This window comes from Crotalus tigris, unplaced genomic scaffold (genome assembly GCF_016545835.1).
Source record: "Crotalus tigris isolate CLP2741 ecotype Arizona unplaced genomic scaffold, ASM1654583v1 scf7180000021207.2732985, whole genome shotgun sequence".
Lineage (NCBI taxonomy): Eukaryota > Metazoa > Chordata > Lepidosauria > Squamata > Viperidae > Crotalus > Crotalus tigris.
The window spans coordinates 1-26,692 of NW_024098398.1; the positions used below are offsets into that span (position 1 = coordinate 1).

At 45.3% G+C, this 26,692-nt stretch overlaps 1 protein-coding gene across 1 annotated transcript in view; it reads left to right on the plus strand.

Annotated features, from left to right (window-relative positions):
* The first annotated feature begins 10,858 nt into the window (after positions 1 to 10,858).
* DACH1 (dachshund family transcription factor 1) overlaps positions 10,859 to 26,692 on the plus strand; it is a 354,082-nt gene continuing 338,248 nt past the window's right edge. Inside the window, exon 1 of the mRNA XM_039369714.1 lies at positions 10,859 to 11,517. Within this exon, the coding sequence (XP_039225648.1) occupies positions 10,859 to 11,517 (659 nt within the window). The remainder of the gene's footprint in view (positions 11,518 to 26,692) is intronic.

Here is a 26,692-nt window from a genome sequence, read left to right on the forward strand (position 1 = left end):
TGACCTCCAAGGTCCCTCCCAACTTTTTTATTATTATTATCATCATCATCATCAACATCATCATCATCATTATTATTATTATTATTACTATTATTATTATTATTATTATTATTATTATTATTATTATTATTATTATTATTATTATTATTATTATTATTATTATTATTTTCCTGGAGGGTAACAGTTGCGTAGAGTTTTTCACTAGGTGTGGGGGGAGAAAGTCGGAGGTCGGAAGAGAAAACGAAGGGGCTGCTTTAGGATTGGGCAGACGAGACTCGAGAGCCAACGGGACAGGGCTTTGGGCAATCCAGGAGCGATCCTAAACCTCAGATCCTCGAGGAAAAGCTGGGGCGAAGTTGCCCATGGCCTTGGGGTCAACTTCGCCTTCAACCTTCAGCAAGACACCCCGGGGAGGCGTCCCGATCCTCTCAGGTCGCAAAGAAGGACCGGGAGCTTTGCCCCTGGATTGTATGCGCAGGAATGCAACGGTCGCCACTTCGGAGTTTGCAATCCGGAGCAAAGGGAGAGGGAAGCAGGGGAGAGTAAAAAAAAAAAGTCTCCAAAATGCTCTCGCAGGCCTGTTAGAAACACGCGCACCGGAGGGTTGGGGATTTTTTTCGGGGGGGGGGGGACAGGGCGAGAAATTCTACCCGCAAACCGCTCTCTTTTAGCCGGCTAAACGAGGACTCCGAAGAGGCTAGGCGCAGTGTTTCCCAAACTTGACAATTTTAAGGCATGAGGACTTCAACTCCCAGAATTCCACAGCCAGCAACGCTGGCTGTGGAATTCTGGGAGTTGAAGTCCACATGCCTTAAAATTGTCAAGTTTGGGAAACAATGGGCTAGGGCAAGAGCGCGCATCTTTCCGGGATAGCAGCCACTTCCGGAGCCCCTGGAGAAGTGGTTGCGCTGCTAAAAGGCGCGCCCGGACCGCGAGCAGGTGGGCTCGGCGGGGCTGGGCTGAGGGCTTTTTTCAGCGGAGTGAAAAAGCGCCAAGCGCGGAGGGAGGGTGTGGAGGATCGGGGTGCGCGCTGGGCGGCTCCTGGCTGGGCGGAGGGACCGTCTCGGAAGCCAAGGGGGACCCCCCCCAAAAAAAGATAGGAAGGGAGAGTCCCCCTTGAAAATGACCCCCCCCCCCAAATCCATAATTGGCCTGCGCGGAAGCCAAAGTCAGCAGGAGAGACATCCATCCGCTCCTACAGCCAAGTCTTTTGCGGAGAGCGCTCCGGGGGGGGGGGGCGCCCTGAGGCTGCCCCGAGGGCCCGACTTGCGCTGCCCAGCGATGAAGGGGAGGGGGCTTCGCTTCCTCCAGAGGCCGTCTAAGGGGAGGGGAGAAGGGGACGGCCGTGTCTGGCTAGCCTCTTCTGGGGGCCAGGCACTCCTGTTCTCCAGCCGGCCGGGGGGGGGGGGGAGGCGAATGCTCGGGGCTGGGGAGGCAGCACCCAGCAAGGGGTCGGCAGGGAATTCCCACCCAACCCCCCTCAGACTCTTTCCTTTCGCTTCCCCCCCCCCTCCTCCTCTCCTGAAGCGTCTCCTGCAAGCGGTGGGTCGCTTGGGGACCCCCCTTTCTTGCAACTTTCAACCAGAAGAGACCTTCCGCAGGCAGTCGAGGCTGCTGGGGTCGTTTGCTTGGGATGGGGGTGGGAGTGGGGGGGGGTTAAGGGCTTGGGGACTTCGCAAACGTGAATTGGTGGCTGGCGGGGAGGTTTGAAACCTGTCCCCCGAGGACAAGACCGTCGGGTTATCCCAGCCCGATCCCCGGGAGCGGATCTCTTCGTGAGACCTTCTGCCTTGGTCGGGATCCAGAGCGGCCGGTGGGCTTGAGGTTCCCCGGGGCCCCTTGCCTCCCCGTCGACCCTCCCTTCCGAGGCCTATAGGAGAAAGGTCCAAGCTTGCGTGGGTGCGACTCGCCGGAAAAGCGTTCCTATCCAAAGTGAAGCTCCATCCAAAAAAGGCGCAGGACGCGCGCAACTCATCGCGTGTTCCGATCCCCCTCCTGATCCGTAGAGTTGGCCTCCCCGATTTATATAAAATTGATAAGGCCGCCCGGCTGTAGGGTGACTCCAGACGGCTCCAGACAAAACCCACCAGAAGCAGCAGGAAAAAAAAAAAAAATCTCACGTCGGGTGGAGGAAAGCATCCAGCCTATCAAAGATAAAGCAGTGCCACTGCCCACGGAGCCACCCCCCCCAAGGCCTCGTGGTGGGAGAGGAGAAACCAATTTTTAGCCATCTTTTAAAGGAGGCCAGGAGTCAGACGCATCTGGAGTGGGCTTTTCTAGAGGGAAAGAGTCCTTCGACGGCCCCAGTCGAAGGGGGTCTGGAGCACCCTGACTCTGTCGCATCAAACCGGATGGGCAGGGCTTAACAGAGACAGAGGGTCTCTTGGGAAACCGGGCGTTGAGCTAGGAGGGTCGTAACTATCACCTCGACCTCTCTAGGGGGAAACGAGGCCAGCTTGGCCACGTTGGCGCTACGTGGACACTGCCCGGGGTTGCATCTCGCAGCTTCGAGCGCTCTCCACGCGAAAATTGTTAAGAGTGCCTGAGTCCTCTGGGGGGGGGTCCCTGCGCCAGAGACAAGGAGGTACCCCAGAGAAGATGGGAAAGTGGGGGGGGAGAGGAGAGAAAGTGAACCACTCAGCCTGAGCAGAAGACACCCCCCCCCCAGCTCCATCCACGCCACACGCTGGCCTGTTACTCCTCCCTAACAGAAGAATTTGCCTGATGGTCTACTCTACTCTAAAGCCCTTTTTCTGACGAAAAGGACAAAAAAAGCAAGCAGGGGCCGGGGCGCTGCGCCTTTCCCACGTTTCTCTGGCGGGCTTTCCAAAAATCCGTGCGCGCCCTCTGGTCCAGCCAGCTATAAATCACCCCAATTCTAGGCTCGTCTTGACTGTTTTGGTTTTTTTTTTTTTTTTTCATTCACCGCCGGGGTCAGAGAGAGGAGAAGCAGAAAAGGGGGGGGCGGGGGGGAGAGAGAGAGAGAAGGAGGAAAGCGGGGGGGGGAGAGAGAGCGCTTGTGCCCCCTTGAATAAGCTGTGCCGAGCAGCAGAGGAAAAACCTCGCTTCAAACAATATTCCAGGAAAAGAAAAAAGAAAAAAAGAAATTAAAGACTTCTTAATTAGTGCGGCCAATTAAGCCTTCTTGGTCGCGTTTTAATCAGCCGAGGCCCCCATCAAAGGACAAACAGAACGATTTGCAGGGCTTTGAATTTTTAAGCAGGCGGCCGGATTTGATCGGCGTCACTCCTGCGTGACAAACCCGGCGAAGTCGCAAATCATCGGCTACCCAGGAATCGGGGGAGTGGGAGGGGGGAACGCCCGGGAGGAGAGGCCGCTGGGGGCGTCCTCGTTTAAAGGGAAATAATAACAACCGATTCGCGTTTTTTTTTTCTTTCCTTTCGTGGCCTTCTCGTTTGGGTTTGGCGCAGGGCCAGCGCGGGATCCTAAAGTCGGCGCTGGCGGTTCGGAAACAGGGGGTACCCTTATCCAACCTTTCGCTGGTCCGGACGGGATAGAGGCAAGCAGGCATAGCAAGCTGGCGTTTGGGTTTCTTTGCAGCTTCAGGATGTGGCTGGTTTTCTCTCTAAAAGGCAACCTTGAAAGATCCAGGGTTGCGCGAACCCCTGGACGTGTGAACCCGAGGTTAAACCCCCAAACTAAACAAAGGCCGTCGTTTGATGCTCCTTTGCTCACCTACCGCGTTTCCAAGGTGAGGCAGACTTCCAAACTAGGCGGAGGGGTCCGCGCAGACGTATATTTTGGAAATCTGTCACGTAGAGACATTGATGGTGAGCAAACCCTCCCCCCCCAAAAAAACCCAGTCGGGCAGAATCTTTCCTTCTTATTTTGTAAAAGCAGAAAAGCGCAACTATTGTGCAGACTCCCGATTTGATCAACCTTCTTCGCCCGGTGATCCGGATTTCCCCCCCCCCCTTCCTCCAGATCTTGATCTCTGCGGATTCAACTTTAAAATGTGACTTGATCAAACTCGCGGTTGGGGGGGGGGGGAACGGGCCTTAGGAAGGACAAGCGATTGCGGAGCTGACTGGAGTTCACGCAGCTCCGATGCCGAAACGTAGTGACATTAATAATAATAATAATAATAATAATAATAATAATAATAATAATAATAATAATAATAATAATAATAATAATAATAATACCCCCAGTGAGGCACTACCTTGACGTGGTTGTGGGGCTTGTGTACTCTGAGGAAGATGAGAGCTATGCCAGAGGTTCAACCATACTGGACAGGTCTCATCAGAGGAGTCAGACAAAGAGTGTCTCTCCCATAAAAAATATGGTGAGACGTAAATTTCAGAATGCCATACCGGCTCGGACGTCGCCCGGGTTAACAAGGTCCGCACTAGATATTGGAGTTCCTGGATATCTGGTGAAAAATGGGTTACAGGACTCAGGACTGTTGGCTGAGCAACCAGGGCCAGCAGCTGCAGAACTACTGGAAGAAAAGGTGTTTACCCGTCGCAGATACACAGTGATGGAAAACAAAGAAATAATGATCTGTTACTACAGATCAAGTCCAACAAGACGAGGATATCTAAAACGAATGCACCAATTCTGGAAAGAACAACATCCAGAATCAGAAATAACAGAACAGAGACTAGCAGATCAACGCCGATTTATAACACGAAATAAAGTATTTACAGAAACAGAATTAGACGAACTGCAAAGGTTTACCCAGGGCAAAGAAATCAAAGCCTTACAAGAAGTAATTCAGAATGTAGAGGCAAACCAGGGGGAGTTGGCAGTGAAAGAATCCAGTAGAGATATACAACTGTTCTCATTTGGAAACCAGGCACCTCTTCCTCAGGAAGAACAAAACCCTCTAACTAAAGAAATAAAAGAATTGAAACAAAGAATAATTGAGCATCTAGAACAGCACAAAAACAACAGAATAAGGCTGCCTGCATTGAAGCTTGTTCCAAAGAAACAGCTAGCACAAGCATTAAAAGATGCAAATACTGCAATAGCAAGTATAAGCACCAATTCACTGCAAGAAACAAACCAATTAATGTACAGCACAGCTGCAGTTATAACAGAATACCTGGGATGTAAAATCAACAAAAAAGAAAAACAAACAAACAGTGCACCAGAAAAATGGAAGGTTAGACTAGAAAATAAGATCAGCAAGTTAAGATCACATGCAAGCAAGCTAGAACAGATGAAAGAAAAGAAGCTGAAGAACAAGAAGACCAAAGAATACCTAATCAAGAAATACCACTTAGAAACAAGGAAGATCAAGGAAGCACTGGAAATAATAAAGCAACAAATAACAGCTATAGCCAGGAAAATCAGTAGATATGAAGCTCGAATTGCAAACTATAGGCAGAACCTCCAATTTCAATCCAATCAGAAACGTTTCTACCAATCCATCAATGGAGAAACTGCAAGGAATCAGTCAGTACCTGACAAGGAAGAAACAGTGCAGTTCTGGAAGCAGATATGGGATAACCCAAAGAAATACAACAAGGATGCAGCTTGGTTAAAAGAGGTGGATGCAAATAAAACAGAAGTTGAAATGAAAGAACTAGTAATAACAACAAAAATGGTAGAAAAAAGAGCAAAGAAAATCAAAAATTGGTCAGCACCAGGTGAAGATGAACTGCATGGGTTTTGGTTGAAACATCTAACTGTTATACACCCACTCATTGCCAAGCAATTCAACAATATACTACAAGGAGGAGAAATTGAAAAGTGGCTAACAACTGGGAAAACCTACCTAATAATGAAAAATCCAGCAAAAGGGGCAACACCAGGTAACTACAGGCCAATTACCTGCTTACCAACAACTTTCAAATTACTAACTGGTGTGGTAGCTGATGCAGTACAACAGCATCTAGTTGAAAACAATCTCTTTCCACCTGAGCAGAAAGGAAACCGCCCCAATAGCAGAGGAACAAAAGATCAACTCCTAATAGACAAAATGATCTTGGAAAACTGCAAGAGAAGGAAGACCAACCTGAATGTGGCATGGATTGACTACAAAAAGGCATTTGACTCTCTGCCACATGATTGGATAATCAAGTGCCTAGAAATAACAGGAGTCAGTAGAAACATCAGAAAATTTGTGCAAAGATCGATGGCACAATGGAAGACACAGTTGCAGATCAATGGTGAAAGCTGGGAGAGGTTAATATCAAGAGAGGAATATTTCAAGGAGATTCATTATCACCATTACTATTTGTTATTGCACTGTTTCCTCTGTCAACAATACTGAATAACTCAGGACATGGCTATCAAACATCAAAAACATCTGCCAGACTATCCCACTCCTTTACATGGATGATCTGAAGCTGTATGGAAAAACATCATCTGAAATAGAATCGCTGCTCAACACTGTCCGTATATATAGCCAAGATATTGTAATGGAGTTTGGCTTGGACAAATGTGCCACACTTACTATCAAACAAGGAAAAATAGTGAAAACTGAAGGAATCAAGATGCCCCACGAAAATAACATTAAGAGTCTGGATGAGGAAGAGTACTACAAATACTTGGGTATCCTTCAAGCTGACAACATCAAGCACACTGAAGTCAAGAAAAAGATTAGAGGTGAATACATCAAGAGAGTGAAGAAGATCTTAAAATCCAAACTCAATGGAGGAAATACCATAAAGGCAATCAACACCTGGGCAATCCCAGTCATTAGGTACACAGCTGGAATAGTGGACTGGACTCAAGCAGAACTAAAAGCAATGGATAGGCAGACCAGAAAAATAATGACAATGAATCATGCCCTTCATCCACGCAGTGACATTGATAGACTTTATCTACCAAGGCAAATAGGTGGGCGTGGAATGCTACAAGTACATCAGATGGTTGAAGAAGAAAAAATGGCTTTGGAAGAATATCTGAAGAACAATGATGAAGATGCACTGAAATTAGTATATCAGGAAGGCTTACTGACTACTGGAGAGACCAAACTGGCCTACAAGAAAGACCAAATGAAGAACAGAATAGAGGCATGGGAAGACAAAGCACTACATGGCCAATACATGAAAAAAATAGCTGGGAAAGCAGATAATAATAAAACCTGGCAATGGCTAAGAGCAGGAAAATTGAAGAAAGAGACCGAGGGACTAATTCTGGCTGCACAAGACCAAGCCTTAAGGACAAATGCATACAAAGTCAAAATTGAGAAGACAGCAACAGACAGTAAGTGCCGCCTATGCAAAGAAGCTGAAGAAACAGTGGACCACTTGGTAAGCTGTTGCAAGAAGATTGCACAGACTGATTACAAGCAGCGACATGACAAAGTAGCAACAATGGTGCATTGGAAGATCTGCAAAAAATATCATTTGCCTGTAAGCAAAAACTGGTGGGATCATAAAATAGAGAAAGTCATAGAAAATGATAAAATTAAACTGCTCTGGGACTTCAGAATTCAAACAGACAAGCACCTGCAACATAACACCCCAGACTTAACAATTGTCGATAAGAAAGACAAAAAAGTCTGGATAGTGGACGTGGCAGTGCCTGGTGATAGCAGAATAGAAGAGAAAGAACTGGAGAAGATAACAAAATACAAAGACCTACAAATAGAAATAGAAAGACTGTGGCAAAAGCAAGCAAGGGTAGTACCAATAGTCATAGGCTCCTTGGGTGCAATCCCAAAACAACTGGAGCACCACTTGAACACCATTGGCATTGACAAATTTGCTATTAGTCAATTGCAAAAGGCGGCCTTATTAGGAACTGCTTCCATCCTGCGACGATACCTGTAATACCATCAAACATCCACATCTGCCTATCCCAGGTCCTGGGTAAGGACTCGATAGGTAGACAAAATACCAAATCCAGTCTGAACATCTGGCTGACTGTGCGATGATTGATAATAATAATAATAATAATAATTTGGCTTCTGTTTTTAAGGGAGTGATTATTTTGATTCGCTTGCTAAAAAACAGAGGTGGTTCTTCGCCAGGGAAGATCGGAATGGAAATAAAAGTCACTCCTCGGGTTTTAAGGGTTAAAAAAAAAGGAATAACCTGTTTAAAAGGAACAACCTGAATCTCGGAAAATTGTCAGTACAAACGCGCCCCCCCCCTTTTTTTTCCCTATGGATGCAACGTTCTTGCAGGGAAGACCCACTGACTACAGGCTGAACCTACTTCGAGAATTCTAACCCTTAAACATCTCCATGTTGTCCTGACCCCTGATGGACACAGATGGTCATTTGCTCCTGGAAGAAGTTTGGCCCAGCTTTTTTCTGAGATACTTCTTGCCTTCACTCCTGGTGGTCTCCCATCCATGAGGCCTGATGCAGCTCAGCTTCTTCTTTTTTTTACAGATAATCTGAAATTATTAGGTCGGTCAGAAGGACAAACGCCACAAGGCAATCCAGATAGATGAATGAAGTCTCCATACAAGAGTTAGTTGTAATACTGGGGGGGGGGATTCATAGTATTTATTTATTTATTTATTTATTTATTTATTTATTTAATGAGACTTATATAATATAATATACTTATATATATTACTGATTGACCTCCCCTCCCCCCGCAACTTACAAAGCTACCAAAATGTTTTAGAGGCAGTTTCACAGGCTGGCATTTATTTCCCCCCCCCCCAACTCTCTTTAGTGATCTGTTTTTTTCAGGGGAAAAAATAAAACCCTGGATTTGGACGGAAAAAAAAAACAACAGTTGAGTTGCTTTCTTAATATCTTTCCTCCTTCTGAACCAATTTGTCTCCAAGGGTGCACCACACTGATTGCGACATTAATTATTTCAGAGAGAGAGAGAGAGGAAAAAAAACCCTCTTACTGCCTACGGTGGCTTTTTCTCACCCATCGTTCTGGTGGCACTCGGATGGCGAGCTGGCCAGAGCATTCTGGAGCATGTGCAGCTCACACTTGGGCGAGGGGGGGGGTCGGCAAAAAAGGCCTCCTGATTTCCACGCGGGAAGACTCGGTAGCTGGACCGTGGGCGAGCGTAAAAGAAAGTGTTCTGAGTGAGAAAGGGCAGCTGATCAGACACAAGAAGCTGGTCCTTCTCTTTGCTTTCCGGTTGTGATTGTTACACCTTACAGCAGCGGTCCCCAACCTTTTTGGGCATCACAGAGGTTTTTTCCCGCGGACCAGAGGGGGTCCAGATGGGGCTTCGCTTGTTTGCGCGGCCCGGTTTCTGGCATAGCCGCGGCCAAGTGTGGGTCAACGGCCCCGGGGGATTGGGGACCCCTGCCTTACAGGGAAGAATAACCAGATACCCAGGATTTTCCAAAAGGATTTTCTTTTTCTGCTCACCAAGTTATCAGAAAGCACTTAATTCCTTCCCGGAGACTTTGCCAAAGTCCAGCTCTCCTTCGTTCCATTTCTCCAACGAGACCCAGACCTGTTTCCACCTTTCTTAGGATCTCAAGGCGAGCCTGCCCGTCCGTCAGGGAGAGAAAGATGGACGGTGTGCGCTCAGGGAGAAATGAAACGGGAGTCGCCTGTCCGCGCTTCCACACTCGCCCCTACACAAAGGGTTAGGGAAGAGTTACAAGCACCAACACCCCCTCCAGAGTTTAACCTAAACATCTAGGGGAAAGGATTCGGAGCAAAAAGAAGCGGAAACCGGGGAAGGAAAACTTCGCAAAGAAATCGCACAGCTAGCATCCCATCGGTGAAAAATTACTCTTCCCGGAGCGCAAAAGCCAAAGGACGGCGCTAGTTCGCGCCGCTCCTGGGCTTTGATTGGCATCGCTGCTCAACCCCCCCCCCCACCGCCGTCGTCCCCACGTGCGGCAAAGTTTTTGCCATGGGGGGGTCGGCAAAGCCTGGAGCCTTTCGATTCTCTCGTAGGAGCGGGAGGGAGGGGGGGCGGGGAGAGAAGAGCAGAGCAGAGCGCGCGCTGCTGCCGGCAAGGGAAAGTGACGTGCCTCCCTTGGTGAAAAGTGAAAGGCCTCCATCAAAGGCCTCCGCGTGCGCGCATCGGGATTCCCGGGGGGGAGGGGGGGGAGGGTCGCCGGCTTCCAAGCAGGGCGGGCGGGTGGGAATCGGGGGGCTCTCCCGCGGGCCTCCGCTCGGCGCAAAGTCGGCCGGCCGGCTCCAAAAGTCACCGCGCGCTTCTGGCCGGGCAGACGCGGCGCTGGGTGGCAGCTCGTTGCCGGAGAGGCGGCTCTGTCTTAAGTGGAGGGGGGGGGAGCAAGAGGAGGGACGGCCTCCTAGGCTGCAACCGCCCACCGGCCCCTCTTCTTCCCAGGGAGGGGGGAGGACCCTGGAAAGGAGCTCGAGCGCAGCCCAACGGGGTCCCATCAGGAACTTCCAGAGATTCCTCCCCCCCTCTCCACGCTTGTCTTTAAGGGAAGGAGGGAGGAAGGGGGGGGGGCAGAAGCGGGAGGAGCAACTGCCCCTCCACTCCTGGCTGGGCCCCGCCCCGCTGCCCGGAAGGAGGGGCGCCCCAGCCTCCGGGCCATTGCGCGGCTCGGCTGGCTGGGCGCGCGGAGACGCGCTCCCTCCAAGCCCCCTCCCCGGTCTCCGCGGGCGCCCCGAGCCGGGCGGGGACTCCGGCGCGGCTTGAAGGGGGTTCGCAAGTTACGGAGCTCCGCCCCCCGCTCTGCACCGAGTGACAACAACAGCAACGCGCGGCGGCCGGAGGGAGAGCCGGGCGGGCGAGTGAGTGAGCGAGCGAGCGGGCAGGCGGGCAGGCAGAGCGCGCGGGGCGCGGCGAGAGGGTGGACCGCGCCGCCGCCAGCAGCAGCAGCAGCAGCAGCGGCGGAGCCTCCGAGCGCGGACCGCGTCCCTCCAAGGCAGCAGCAACCGGTCAGCCGGTGCTCGGCGCAAGTTGGCTGGGACCGCGGCGGGGCAGCGCCCGGAGCGCCCCTCGCCCTGCCCGGCGCCTCTGATGTGACCATGGCGATGCCGGCGCCGCTCATCCCCGCCGCGCAGCCGGCGTTGCCCCCGCCGCCCCCGCCGCCGGCGCTGCCCCCGCCGCCCCCGGCAGCCGCCCCCTCCCCGCCGCCCGCCCCGGCCGCTCCCCCCGCCGCTCCCCCCGCCGCCCCCGGCCTCTTCCGCCCGGAGCCCGGCGCGGTTGCTGCTGCGGCTGCTGCCGCTGCTGCTGCCGCGGTTTCAGGGGGAGCGGAGGGCAATTCGGGTCCTGGTCCCGGTCCGGCTCCCGGTCCGTGTCCGTGTCCGGGCGCGACGGGCGGCGTCCCCCCGGCTCCCTCGGGCAAGCCGGTGTACTCGACCCCGTCTCCGGTGGAGAACACGCCGCAGAACAACGAGTGCAAGATGGTGGAGCTGCGGGGCGCCCAGGTGGCCTCCTTCTCGGTGGAGGGCTGCGAGCTGATCTGCCTGCCGCAGGCCTTCGACCTCTTCCTCAAGCACCTGGTGGGCGGCTTGCACACGGTCTACACCAAGCTCAAGCGCCTGGAGATCACGCCGGTGGTCTGCAACGTGGAGCAGGTGCGCATCCTGCGCGGCTTGGGGGCCATCCAGCCCGGCGTCAACCGCTGCAAACTCATCTCCAGGAGGGACTTCGAGACGCTCTATAACGACTGCACCAACGCCAGGTGAGCGCCGCGGGCAAGAAGGAGTGGGGGAGAGGGAGAGAAGAACCCGAGTGTGCGTGTGAGTGTGTCTCTGGGTGCGTCGGGAATCCCGGGCGTTTGCTTCGCAAGGGGCTCTCCGAGGAGCGCAGCGCCTGCCCCGCGCGCCTCGAAGTTGGGTAGAGTCGCCTGGCTCGCGGTCTTCGAGCCCTTCGCTGCAAGGAAGTGGGGGAGAGGGAGGGGGAGAGAGAAAAAGAGAGAGGGAGAGGGAGGGAGGGAGAGGGAGAGAGCGAAAGAGAGAGGGACAGAGAGAGAAAGAGGGAAGGAGAGAGAAAGGGAGGGAGAGAGAGAGAGAGGGAGGAAGAGAGAGAGGGGGAGGGAAAGGGGGAGAGGGGAGAGAGAAAGAGGGAGGGAGAGAGAGGGGAGAAAGAGAGAGAGGGAGAGAGAGGGGGAGAAAGAGAGAGGGAGAGAGAGAAAGAGAGAGAGAGAAAGAGGGAGAGAAAGGGAGAGAGGGAGAGGGGAGAGAGAAAGAGGGAGGTGAGGGAGAGAGATGGAGAGAGAGAAAGAGAGGGAGAGAGACGAGAGGGAGGGGGTGAGAGAGAGAGAGTGAGAGAGAGAGAGAAGAGGAGAGGAGGGAGGGAGAGAGAGAGAAGGGAGGGAGAGTGGGAGAGAGAGAAAGAGGGAGGGAGGGAGAGAGAGAAAGAGGGAGAGAAAGGGAGAGAGGGAGAGAGGGAGAGAGAAAGAAAGAGGGAGGGAGGGAGAGAAAGAGAGAGAGGAAGAGAGGGGGAGAAAGAGAGAGGGAGAGAGAGAAAGAGGGAGAGAAAGGGAGAGAGGGAGAGGGGGAGAGATAGAGAAAGAGAGGGAGGGAGGGAGAGAGAGGGAGAGAGAGAGCGAGGGAGAGGGGAGAGAGAGCGAGGGAGAGGGAGAGAGACAAGGGTCGGAGGTGGGTTGGGGGTTGTTGAAAAGTTTCGCCCCCAGTCCCGAGTTTTTGAAGGCTTTTTAAAGTCTTTATCCTTTGCTTCGCCGGTCCCTTTAAAGTCTTTCCAAACCGCCCCCGCGCGTTTGCTTTTCCTTTTCGCTTTTAGAAAGGGAAGAAAGAGCGAGAGAGCAATATCTCTCCCGGGACCAAGGAGAAGGGCAGGTCAACGAACTCCTTCTCGGGCCCGGTCGGTCGGGGGAACCCTGCCTGCCCCCCTCCCCAGTTTCTCCCTCTTTTGCCTTCCCTCTGGAGGATGCTCCACCATGACGGAGTGGGGTTCTCTCCGCGTGCCAAGGAACCCCAAAAGTCTGCAAACGCGCGGTGGGCACTTCAAGAGTAAACTTAGACAGAACCGTTGCATTTTCAGACGGGCTGGAGAGCTCCCAGTTACGGCTTCAAGGACCCTCTTGATTTTGAGCAGTTTTGGGGAACCGGTGCATAACTCGGGGTGTGTGGGATGTGTAAATCTCTTTGCTGTAGTTCATCGTGCGTGTCGGCCTCGCAAAGCCTCTTGAAAAATCTCCCTAGATAGATCCTCACCGGGTTTTTTCCCCCACCCAAATCTGAGCAGGAGGTCCTTGGATAGTGGGGGCAGAAAGTGCAGGGCATGGACGAGGGGGTGGTTTGGGATCAGCTGAGGGGCCAAGAGGGAGACAGAGACAGCTTGCAATGGCTGGGATTGATTTAAAGAAACACAGGGTCAAAAAGGACCCCCTTAACCTCCGGAGACAAACTGCCAAACTGTTTGTGGTTATAAAGGGACCCTCTGTCTGAAGATACCTACTAATTGGATGTTTAAACCAGTCAAAGTTGTGAGAATTGTAGTCTGTGTAAGGTTGAGAAATATAATTCATAATCCTCCTTGTGCACGTATAGACACAGGCTGTAAAATATGAATGGAAGATTTTCCATGGGCCTGGCTTGTCAACATATGTCAGCAAGGCTGCCTTTGAAGACTGAGAATTCACTGCTTTAGTAAAGACAGATAATTTCTGGACAGAAATTAAAGGACTAATTTATATAACAGTTCTCACATTTATATCACATTGAGATTACTTCGGTCCAAAAAGTTACTGCAGATTGTTTAGCTGTTAAGAGGTTAATAAATGGAAAAGTCGATTATTATTGCATGGGATTCCAGTTTTGTTTTAAACTGAGTCGTTTTTTAAGGGATGCTTAATATAACTGGATTAAAAGCAGCAATATATTCAGGTGTTACATACAGGCAGATAGAGATACCTCTTCCTGGTTTATTTTCATTTAAACTATTTGAAACTGAACAGCGATATGAGTTTGCTCCTGATATATTTTCTCTGCCTAAATAAAACTATAAGGGGAGAAAAAAAAAATAAAAACGGACTTTGGGATTAGAGCACAGTAGGCCTTTCAGATTTGCATGCCCTTCTTTAATTAACTGAATTATTTAAGGCGAACAAAGGGTGAGGCTTTGCAAAGGCAGAAGCGGATTTGTTTTCATGCAATTTTTTTTTTTTTTTAAAAAAAATAAGTATACGAGATGACTCATTTTTTCCTCATTACTTGATGGCTAAAACTCTGAGGTTCGGGGTGCCCTGTGAAAACTTTCTGGAACCAGTTTCTGTGGTTCAGGAATTAGGAATTAGAATTAGGGGGGGGGGAAGGACGCCACACTGGCAGCAGTTTGATAGTGCATTCCCTTCCCATGAATTGTGGTCACCTTCAAGCAGAGTAGGTGGGCATCCATCCATCCTTTAGGAAAGGCTGAAAGTCTGCAATGGGGTGGTTTGGCTTCAGCGATCCCCTTCCTTTCCTGGGCTTTTCTGCTCTTTTGAGGCCTGAGGGTTAGTGGGAGGGGAAGTAGTGTGTCTGCCTTTCCACGACCAAACTTCTGGGGGTGGGGGGGGGGAGAGTTCCCTGGTTATTCTGATGTCCTTTGTAGGTGTAATTCACCGGCCAGAAGTGTGTTCGGTAACTGTAGAAAGAAGGGAGAGAAGGCAACGGGAGGGTGTGTGTGCATTGGTGGACTGCATCCCCAAAAGAGGGGTCCTCTGGAAAGCCATACTTGGGGAATTGTAGTGTCTGACAAAGGTTGTCCGTCTCTTTTGGGAAACCTTCAGTGATGGAGCAACCACAACTTCTGAAGGCAAGCTATTCCACTGGTTAATTGTCCTCACCCTTTTGGGAATTTTTTTTTCCCCTTAGTTCTTAGGTTGCTTCTCTCCTTGGTTAGTTTCCAGCCAAAGGAAGATCTTTTTTTTTTTTTTCTTTCAGGACACAACAAAATGCTTTAGTATTGGAACGGAAGCCTGTGGGGATGGGGATTTGAGATGGGAGAGAGGTTAATTAGTTCAAAACAAAAGAGGCTGCACTAGTGGGATTTACATGAGGGCTGGACTGGGGCTGGACTCTTTCTTTCTTTCTTTCTTTCTTTCTTTCTTTCTTTCTTTCTTTCTTTCTTTCTTTCTTTCTTTCTCTTCTTCTTTCTTTCTTTCTTTCTTTCTTTCTCTCTCTTCCTCTTTCTTTCTCTCTCTCTCTCTCTCTCTCCCTTTCTTTCTTTCTTTTTTCTTTCTTTCTTTCTTTCTCTCTCTCTTCCTCTTTCTTTCTTTCTTTCTTTCTTTCTTTCTTTCTTTCTTTCTTTCTTTCTTTCTTTCTTTCTTTCTTTCTTTCTTTCTTCAGACAGCCGTGTGAGAAACTTTGGATCAGATTTTTACCAAACCGTTGCTGATGCTTTCCTCCGATTTGAAGGTGTAGAATGCAACGACCCTTTTATTCATTCTGGCTTGTTTTATTGATTCCTTAAAAAAAAAAAAAAAGCTTGGGGAATTTTACCCTTGTCTTTTTGGAAGGATTGGTCAGACTGGGTGCGCAGTTGAAGGAGAGGAGACCCTCTCTTGGAAGGAGAGGGACAAATAGCAGATACTCGCACCCCTCTTTCTGCAATTGACGGTCCAGGAATATTCTAAATTAGGCAAAACAATAACTGCACAAATGTGGTAGAGGTTGTAATCAGATGCAGCCTGGCATGACATTGCTAGAGTGGGTAGAACATTCCGTTGAGGTGTATGATTGATCGGTTTGTGGTTATAAAGGGACCCTCTGAGAAACTGGACAGATCCTTGAAGTTTGATAGAAACGTAACCTGGGCGTAAGAATGTGTGAGTCTTCCCCCCACTGTGTGCCCAGAAATGCAGGGGTCCCCTTATCTGTCAAGGTAGAGTCCAGCCCAGATAATTTATGTATTTTGGTGCTTGAATCTGACACAATGGATAAGGCAAATCAGGTTACAGAAAGCATTTCTCAACAAACATTTTTTTAAGTAGAAAACTTTTTCGCTCGAAAGAACTCCCATCTTTCCAATGTACACAATATTTTTTGTAAAGCACTGCTCTTTTTCTATCACTGCCTGATGTTTGCAGTGACATGCATATATTTAAATATTCCCCCAACATTCTTTCTGACCCCCCCCCAGCATTCCCTTCAGAAACTCACTTCCATTGGGATTGTTTCCCTTAAAAAGATAGTTGTGACGAGTGGATGTTTGTGGCTGAATGAAAGTGCAATTCCACAGTAATAAATGAACTCTCACTATTTATACCTTTCAGCTAGCTGACAATTAAACAACATTTGTTGGAGGGAAAGAAAGTGTGGTAATTGTGACCTAGTCAATGAGACTGACTATTTTTTAGTGCATCGTACCCAGCGTTTCAAGAAAGATAATAATTTCTTGTAAATGATAATCCTAATTTACAACTACTTTCCTGTTTTGATTCATTAGGCCTCAGTTGCTATCAAATACTTATAAAAATCCAGCCGTGCAGTTTATAATCCAGAGAATCCCCTGTTCTCCTTTACTGAAATAGCATGTTTATTCTCATCTGCCATCATTGTGTAATTTGCTTCTGTTTGAACAAGGATGCAAGGCATGTTTTAATAGTGAAGCCTTAACATGCGTTTCGAAGAAGGAGCTCTGTTTTAAAGGCAGATTCTTCTGCAAAACGGAGCTGAATTTCCCATTCTGGTTTGCTTTGCTGATTTTATTTTACACAGCTGTGAGCTTTGAAGTGTCGGCTTTCACATATGTGAAAATATGAAGTAGGTTGATACTCAAGCAAGTAGGCAGTGAGAATTGTGTAGACCACTGGTAGACCAGGAAAAGCAAGTACAGATAGAACGTATTCCCTCCTGAATAACATGCTGAGAATAAAATTTAGGGATGAAAATAATGTTGATGTGTAGGAGGCATTTCAGTGTGAAGGAACTAACAGAGAATGAACAGAGGAAGCAACATGAAATAGAGATGAAGATGAAATATTTATCTAACAATCAACAGAAATGGAACTGGGAGATTAGTCTTCAGAACTTTGATGCTAAAATCGTTAAGTTTAAACCATTCCTGGACAAATTCTGTGCTGGCCACCTGAGGAACGTGAAATAGCTAGATTTGGAAAGTGTCTTTGGGAAGTCAACTTAGTGGGATAGGAACCTAAAGTATAGTGTCAACCCAAAACTCTCAATTTAAATAGTTTATGAGTCGAGATGATCAGCTTCTTGGGAAGATCATCGAAGCCCCAGTGAAGTAAAGAGTTAGATTTGTTGGTTTTAGAACTCCTTCACACTAATTTTGTGAATGCTGCTGTGACCTTGTCTCTTCCTTGACTCTTCCTGAGTCAAGAACCATCCCTTCCTAAGTCAGCCCAGGTTGATTCCTTGAGTTCTTTCGCTTCTTTTCCAGGAGACTGTTGAAGAACAGGAAGTGGAAATGAGGATTTAAGAGAGATGCTCATAAATTCTTTTCACGGTCAAGATGGGAGCTGATGGGTTTTAGAGGACAATATGCGAAGAGATTGCACACTGAGGTCCTAGTGCACTTTGAAACCACAGCTTGGAGATATACTAGACAGATAATATTTATTGTTGTACCTCATACCTCGGTACAGTACTAGTTTTTTTATTTAAACATCAAAACGCTGTTCAAACAACAGACTTAACATTACGTGATTTATGAAGCAGATATTTTATTCTGGAGCAAACCAAGTGAGATTTCACTCAACAGCTGAGTATGTTCCTAGATTTATTGGTGGCAGACAGGCAAAAGGACAAGCGTGCCTACAAAAATATGCTTTCTAAATAGAACTGTAGGTCCTTTAGCCATGACAGTGTTTATACCAAATTTATTATATTTATACTAATAAACATTGTGATATTTATATTAGGAGTTACTTGCTTCCCCCCCCATTTTTATCCAGCACATTTGAATGTGGAATACAAATTAAACTGAATGTAGTTGCAAAGTTAACTAAATAACTGCAGTCTAACCTTCCACTCTAAAAAGGGTGATTGAGTTAAAGGGTTAGAAGACAACCTTAATTTACACTTAAAGCATAGCCTCATCATCAAATTTTATTTCCCATTGTGCACTTATCTGCTTTTAGTGTGACAAATATAAACTCATATTTTGGTTTAGGAAACAAATTCTCTGCCATGTTTTCATTGTTTGGTCATAAAGAGCCTGAAAAATTCAGTGATACTGACCTCTAATAAATCTTACAATCCTTTGGCCCTGTTCATGCAATTTTAAACATGCAGGTAATTTGTGAAAAGCAGCTAAAACAAATATATTTAGAACAAGCTAAGGAAGAAACATGTTTCTTGCCTGCGTGCAAATTGTAGTCAGTTATTATTCTCACTTTTCATACGAAGTGAGGTTGTCTGTGCTTATTCTCGATGAATCCTATTGTCTTTTGCCAGGAAAAAGATGAAACAAACTCAAATGCAAAAACTACATGTTTTCAAACAATGTACTCCATAACTGCAATTTTAAACCAATTGAATTCAGGAAGTTTATTTTAGAATATAGTGGTAGTCAGGTAGCATCAAATCTTTACAAATTGAATCAGTAAATGTACAATATTGATCTCTGTATACTTTGTGCATGCAATTATATAACGTGCCGGATTATTAAACTGGTGAAAATCAGTTGATCTAATGCTGAAAATATAAGTGTAGTGTTAATATGCGGAGTGCAGTTGGTTAACTTTTAAGGAACTGATGTACGACTTGTATAGATGTCTGTATTTAAGGTTATATAATTGTCCAAAATTTCAATTTAGCCTTATATTGTGAGCCCATTCCGTATGAAGATGACTAAATAGTTCTTCAACATCTGCATATTCATTGTGTGAAATTTGAGTGTCCTGTATAATTTATAAATCACTAATGGAAATAGAGAAATTGCATCAGAGATGCTTGCTCTTTTATTTCAAATTATTCTGTTGATTTATGAGGTTAACCTAGCAGTGGTATTAATAAGCTACAGGTATACACACACACATACACACACACACACACACACACACACACGATGTTTAATAAATGCCTATGCAAAATGCTTTTTGCCTCTTCTTGCTTGAGGATAAGAATATCTGCAAATGTAGTGGGAATAATCAGAGATAGATAACAAATCATTGTCGATCTTAAATATCATATATTTAATATCTTTAAATATTTATTTAAATATTTAAATATTCAGACTTTCATATCAATATTTTCCACATCTGTTTCCCATTCCGTTCATGGTTTTAAAAACAGATTTCCAGGCAAATCTGCATGTGGACACCAGTTTTCCTCTCCTACAAAATAACTCACAGGGCAGCAAAGTTGGATGGCTTGACATCAGCTAAAAAAGCAAAACAAAACAGTGATGGGTTTTTAAATTGCTTAAGGGGATGTTTCTTCACAAGCGTTGACTTTTAAAGTCGGTATGTAGCCAACCCCAAAAAAAGGAGGGGGAAAGGCTTTCTCCAAAGACGATGGGAAAGAAGTGATTTTTTTTCCCTTCCATCAGATACATTTAAGAGAAATAGGAAATGTTTCATGCTTTGAAGTCAGACGATCAACATATTGCCAGAACTTTTGATTGTATAGCCAGCTCTGTTGCGCCTCCAGAATTAGTCATTTTAAGTAAACATCTTTGAAAAGGTTGACTTTACTTTTATTGATATAGTTGTTAGTGTTTTATTGAGACCCAGATGGTGGAATTCTGTCTATTGCCCATGGGTTTTTTTAGATCTTAAATAAGGGAGTTAATCTTTTAATATACATTCTTTTGCTTGTCGGCTTGACTCACTCCACTTATATTGAGCCTGGAATCCAAAGACTTGTTATTTGCATGAGTTATGAATCAAGCTTGATAAATTGTTAATGATTCCTAGTTCAGTCAGGATTTAATCCTTCTAAAAAAAGTTAATTTTGTGTAAAAAAAAATAGTTGTACAATATGCAGTGCTTTGCTGTGACATAGCTTTCTTTGTAAGAGGCTTTTTTTTAGCATTTGAAAACCATTTATGATGAGGCTTGCGAAGGCTCAAATGCAAAGTCTCACTTACTTGTATTCTGCTTCTTACTTTCTTGTTAGGCCTCGCTGGCCTTCTTTTATATCTGTCCTTTGAACTTCCTACTCCTACACAGTTCCAGATGTGGTGAGTTGGGGATGTTGGGCTCTGAAGTCCCATATTCTGTCTGAAGCACATTTATGCTGGAATCTATTGAACTGATCCCAAGAGATCTCATTTAAGGATGCACATTAGCAAGATTAAACATTTTGTTTAGAAATAAGTTGCAGTAACTTAATTAGAAGTTTGCACCCTTATTTTGAAAACCTGTAGACCACCTTGAAAGACTATTGCTTTAACACATACTGTATTTTCGGTTTTTTTTCTTCTTGTGTTTGATTTTGTTTTGCTTCTGGTTATAATCTTTTGAACTATTCTTCATTTTGTCAACATGCAGTGTCTTTAGCAATCTTTTTTCTCCTGAAAAGGGAATAATAACTTACGTCAACAGTTTGCAACTGAGACCAACTCATGTAGGTATCTTTACCTTTTCTTATTATTTCTTATTTCTTATACTGATGTAAAGTTCAGTCATGTTCAGAATAGCATTGCTTTCTGTCAGATAACTCTTTTTTTCCTGTTTTAAAATGCCAGTCCAGTTCAACCAAACCGACATTTTAGGATTCTGAAACTTACGTGCCATTTCTTAAGAGAGATCCTTAATCTGTGTCAGTTTTACTGTTTTTGCTTTTAGGGTAGATGTGCTCAACGTTCCTGTTGCTTAAAATATTCTAATAATTGGAAGAATGATTTTTGCTGTGATTGTCATAGCTTGCTAGAGTTGGAGTTTAGGCTTTGGTTATAACGTCCTGATATGAAAAAAAAGATGGAAAAGGGAGGACACTACAATTAGGACAAATATTTTGTCTGGTACATTTGTGATGTCCTGAAGTTGTGCTTTTGTTCAAATACTTTGACATCCCAATTTCAGGAGAGCATATAGGTGGATCAGATAATTAAGCTAGAGAATACTTCCAGAGCACAACTTGTGTAATTCTTTCTAACCTGCATCACCAGCAGGGTAATAAAGTAATGTGTTGCGTTGTGTGTATTTCTTTGTTTGTATAGTATATAGGCAACAGAAGCATATGCCAGGCTGCATATGGTCTACTCTGCGTCATGTGACCAGGAGAGATGGGAGCTTAGAACAGGCAAGTCACTGCCTATACATAAGACAGATGGAGTAAATCATAAGATACACACACCCTTAACCTTATTTCCTTCAACCATTCCATTGGGTTAGAAAGAGTAAAAAAAAAAAAAAAAGTTTGCATTTGTTCAGTTTGTGTTTGAAGAACTATCTTGTTGAACTTTCAAATCACACCGTTCAACTTTCACAGCTTCATTTTCTGTTTTGGTTATTGTATTCTATTAGCATACAATTGAGAATAATTTTTTTTTTTTAAAAAAAAGGGATGAGATGACATTTACCCTGCCTTACAGATTTTCAAGCTTAACAATAATTGTTTTTTTTTTATTTTATTTAAAAAAGGAAAAGCAGTATGTCTTGGAGTTTTCTTTGGATTTTTAAAAAAAAAAGTTTTCCAGAAGAATTAGAATTAGAATGACAGAGTTGGAAAGGACCTTGTAGGCCATTTGGTGTTTTATGCAGTTACAGTTGCCTTTTATAATGCCAGTATCCCAACTCTGGGAGCTGAAGTCCACAAAACTTACATTGCCCAGTTGGAAAAATACCACTGTAGACCATTTGGGTACCACTCAGAGTCACACTTTCAACCCTGGAGCTGTTGAAAAGTTGGTACTATTGTGGTTCCTGTTTTCATGACATTTGCATTATATCAGAAAATAAGAATTTGATGATTTGACAGAGCAAAAGATCTGTTTGGACAGTAATCACAATAATTAGTACTCATCAGTGGTTAAGTATCTTTTAGAAATGAATTTATAGCCACTCTACCATGTTGTATAAGAATTATCATAGATTTGCTGAATATTTGGTAAAGCAGAAAGGATCTTTTTTTCCCCTCTTTTTTCCTTCTGGAGGAGCCCTCTTAGATTCAGGATTGACAATTTTGGGGGTAAATATGACAGCTAAGAATTATTTCTCCTTTATCATCTCCTCTGCCCCCATTTTCGTAGGATATGTTTGTAAAAATCACCGTAATTAATAACGCCACCATCAGTTTAGGTTCAAGAGTTCTCCCTCCCTAGCCCCAAAATCAGCCCCTCCCCAAATCAGGGGTGCCTGTTTCGATACACAGTACAGCTTGAATATTGTGGGCTGTGTAATGAGATAGCAATAAGCATGAATGTTGAACATTTTCCCAACTTCGGATCTCCTTCATTCATGCATACCTAAACACATTATTTAGCGTTATCGTTGGCCATAAGGGAAAGCTGAATTCTTGCCTATCTCTTGTTAACTTCTTGTGAAGTTCTTAAGAAAGATGTTTGAATAAATACTTAGGGGATACAGTTTAATAAGGATTTTTTGTTGTTGAAATTATGACATGCATGGAAGGATCTTTAGTGTGCGGCTTAAGATAATAAGGATTCAAAGATCCTTAAGATAATATAGATTCAAAGACCATTTCCAGATATCACCAACTGTAGCAGCTGGTCCAACACAGCTGAAGAAACCTGAGGAGAGAATTAGATGTTCTGCTCTAGAAGTAGTACCTTTTCTTTTATCTTGCCCAAAATCCAGTTCTTTGAAACACTAATCCAGCACCTGCACAAATCCAGATGACATCAGATATCAGTCTGAAATAAAATAAAATAAAAGGGGGGGGAAGTTCCGTCAGTAGGAACGGAGAAAAAAAGCGAGAAGTTGCAGTGCATGTATAAACATGGAAAGATGCAAGTTGGCTAAAGCAAACTGGTGGATGATGGGGCTGGAGAAAGATCCAGCAGTCACAGTCCTTGGATGTTGTGTGTTAAAGCACCACAGCACGGATCTGTCTCAGGCGCACCATTGGGGTGCTCTGGTGGCAAATGGGAATTTTAATCTTATGCTTTCTCTTGCTTTGCACATTGTGGGTGATTGTGGCTTCTGACCCAGTCAGTGTTGGCTACTAAACATTGTTGGAAATCACGATGCAAAGGAGTCTTGAAACTGTGGTGTCAAGACAGAGTTTAGCTACTCGTTGTTTGGCCATCAGAAACAAATTTATAATCAAGATGTCCAGAAGGAAGAAGACATTTTGTGAGTCTGGATCAGTGGTGGGATTCAAATATGTGAACAACCAGTTCACATCTGTGGGGATGCCGTTTCCGGAAGTCCATTCTGGACCTGGGCAACAAAAAATTAGCTACCGGTTCTGCTGAAGTGGTGTGAATCAGCTGAATCCCACCACTGGTCTGGATGGATAGTATTCCGGATCATTGAAATATGATGATGATGAATTCTATCCATCAGATGTGTCCGACTCTTGGCGATTCTATGGGCCAGGTCTCTCCTCATCTTCTAATCTTGCACTGCTTCTTTGAGTTACTCTGTACTTGACTGGTGTCAGCTTTGATGGTGCATTGAAATATATTCAGCGTTAAACTAAAGTCAAGTGGGTTTATACCCAGCTCCCAGCAACTCTGCATTGCATTTATGGTATGTTGGTGATCACATCCCAACCTACTATAGCACGGATGTCAATCTTAATTCCGTCATGTGATGTATCGTGGCTTTTTTTTTGTCTTTGTGGAGCCAGGGTGGGCATGGCCTGTGCATGACGCATCCGGCCCATGGACCGCCAGTTTGACACCCCTGTTCTATAGCATCCAAACTGAAAGAATGGGAAATAAAAAGAAGAAAATGAACAAAGAAGGAGCATTTTAAAGGCTGCCCTTAATTAAGACACTTTCTCCTGCTGAAATACAAGGGGGAGCGAGGGAGATCTAAAGATAAGCAGTGGAAGAAAGTTCAACCGATTTGCAAATCCATGACTTTGCTGGATCCGGCCAGTGACTTATTCTTTTTTACCGTAGTTCATTCATGCTTTCTTTTTCCATTCAATATCCTACTTTAAAAAAAAAAAAAGAGTGTGAGAGAAAAGAATTAGTGGAGGGCAGGTCTTTCTCTTCCCATCGCATTGCTACTTCTTAAGATGAGGGGTGGTTCCACGGAGAAATTCATAAATGTGTGTTTTGCTTCTTCTGCCTCTGATGCTACGACTAGCACTGGGGGGGGGGGGGGATTTCTGCTCTCTGAAGTTGATAACAGTCTAGACTCTTTAACCCCCCCTGGAATTCCCCACCACTCCTTTCCTCCCCTTAGCAGGCCTTTGAAAGGAACTGTATTTATCTGCCCTTCAATTATAGTGGCATTAACTTGGTTGTGAATGTGGGCTCCAGTGTGGTAATTTTACTTTTTCAGAGAAAAAAAAAAGCAGATAGAATTAAACTTAACACTCTGTTGTAGGATTCAAGTGATTCCCGAACCCTAAGGGACAGAAACTTAAATTGGGTTTATAAAACCACAGAATTATATAAATGTTGGTTGCTTTTTTGTTTAAGGAAATGATAACAACTTAATCCTTAATGTTTGCATTCTTCAGGGCTGGACTTAATCAATCCCTTATGCCCAAGTCTGTTGCATTCTGTGTTCAGCAAAAGAGTTTCTTTCTTTCTTTCTTTCTTTCTTTCTTTCTTTCTTTCTTTCTTTCTTTCTTTCTTTCTTTCTTTCTTTCTTTCTTTCTTTCTAGCATTTCTGAGCATTTAGTCCTTCTATCTTAACTGCTTTATGCTTTGTAGATAAAGGACTTCAGTCTCTTTTCAAGGCAGGCCAGTGGATAGGAAAGCGTATTTGTTGAAAATTTGATCAGCCCCATACGTTGCTTAGCTTTATCACGAAGATTTAGGAACAATTGATAACCTGTTCAGAAGTAAATGCTGCAACGTTGAGGTTTAGTTGTGTATTCTGTGCAGTTAAGCGGACAGAAAAAAATATATAATGTTCATGCATTCTTTTCACCTGTGTTCAAACATGTTTCAGGTTGATTAAAATTTGATATGGGAACAAACAGAAAAATAATTCCATCAGGATTGTCTTCACCGATTTAATTGGAGAACATCAGTTGTCTTTGTTTGACTATTATTCTTTTAACTAATGGGGCAGTTGTACTTCAAAGTAAGGTTCCAGGTGGACAGATTAGAACAGTGATGGCTGTTAGAGACTGAGTGCCCAAACTGCAACCCAAAACCCATTTATGCATCATCGTGCCGGGTGGGTGTGGCCCATTGGCTGGGTATGGCCCATTGGGTGGGCGTGACCCATTGAGTGGGCATGGCTGAAGTGGTAATGGCAGACTGGGTGGGACTAAAAAGTTCAATCAATCAATTCCAACCTAGCAAGATCTTTTTTTTTCCCGCAAGAAGTTGAAATTGACTGATTGAATCTTTTTTTTTTTTTTTTTGCACATGGCGATGGAGGCCTAAAGCGAAAAGGTTTTATGATACCCAGCTGAAGGCCTAGGACTGGGGCGATGGCGGGCATGCCCACAGAGAGGGCTCTGAGTGCCGCCTCTGGCACCCGTGCCATAGGTTCGCCACCACTGGATTAGGATGAGGAAAAATTGATTTATTTTTATTTGCTAAATATCAAGCAAACATTCCCCAAAGGGTGTGAAACGCGTTAGAAACCTTTAAGCCAGTGGTGTCAAACTGCTGGCCCAAAGGCCAGATGCATCATAGTGAAACCGCGCCCACTCCATTGCCAGCAATGGAAAAAAAAGTCACAATACGTTGTGACACGTCACGTGACGTTGCGAGTTTGACACCCCTGCCTTAAGTGAAAAGCAACTTAAAACTGATGTGATACCACTGAAAAGATATTAAAGTTATTTGGCTAACTTTAAAAACTTTTAAGATAGAGAACAGAAGTAGACTAGCTGGAAAAGCACAACGGTACCCTGTCTATGGAGAGTCTCACTCATCCAGGTCATGGTTGTCCCAAAGGTGTTTTTTTTTTTTTTTTTTCAGAAGGCAACTGGACTTTCTTGTTTTTCTTTGAAGACATTTCGCTTCTCATCCAAGAAGCTTCTTCAACTCTGACTGGATGGTGGGGAATGGCAGGATTTATACTCCTTGCAGACAGCTGGTCATTTGCATTTTTAGTGAGTCGTTGAGGCCACCTGGAGGTTTATCTGTGTCCTCAGGGTCACCTGAGTAGTGCAAATGTGTGTGGAGCCTTCTTGGCTGCAGGATGTTTGTGTCCGTTTAAGTGAAAGTCTGAAACAAAAATGAGCATGTTTTTAGCTGGTGTTGAAAGTTAAAGATGTTTGTATCATCTGGACCTGAACTGAGTAGGTGGAAACATTATCGCTGGGATGTTTGCTTTAAGAATGTCCTCTGCAGCTGAGAAGTAGCTAGCTTAAAGTTTACACAATTTGGTCCCATTGTACACACCTGACAATAGCAGATGCAATTTTCTTCAGAAGGCATCCTGCTAGAATTTAGGTAATGGGGCAGTTACATACAGGAACAGCTGTCCTCTTATATTATCCCATTCTTAAGCCACATGCGGCTTTAGATGTGATTGCAAGTACTTGAGTATCTCTCTATAGAAAACAGAGAGCCTTGTGAATCTGGTGGAATGTCTTTGCAGTCAAGGGGTGCATCTGGATTCAAGGCCCAAATGGGAATATGGATGGAGAACCTCTTTACAGCAATTTACGATTTGAAATTTGGGGTGGATTGTTACATTTTTGAGGTTCTTGTATCTCAAAGTATGGTACTCAGATGACCTTGACCCAATGGTGGGATTCAAATATGTGAACAACCGGTTCTCTATGTGGATGCTGCTTCCAGAAGTCCGTTCTGGGCCTGAGCAACAAAAAATTAGCTACCGGTTCTGCCAAACCAGTGCGAACTGACAAATCCCACCATTGCCTTGACCC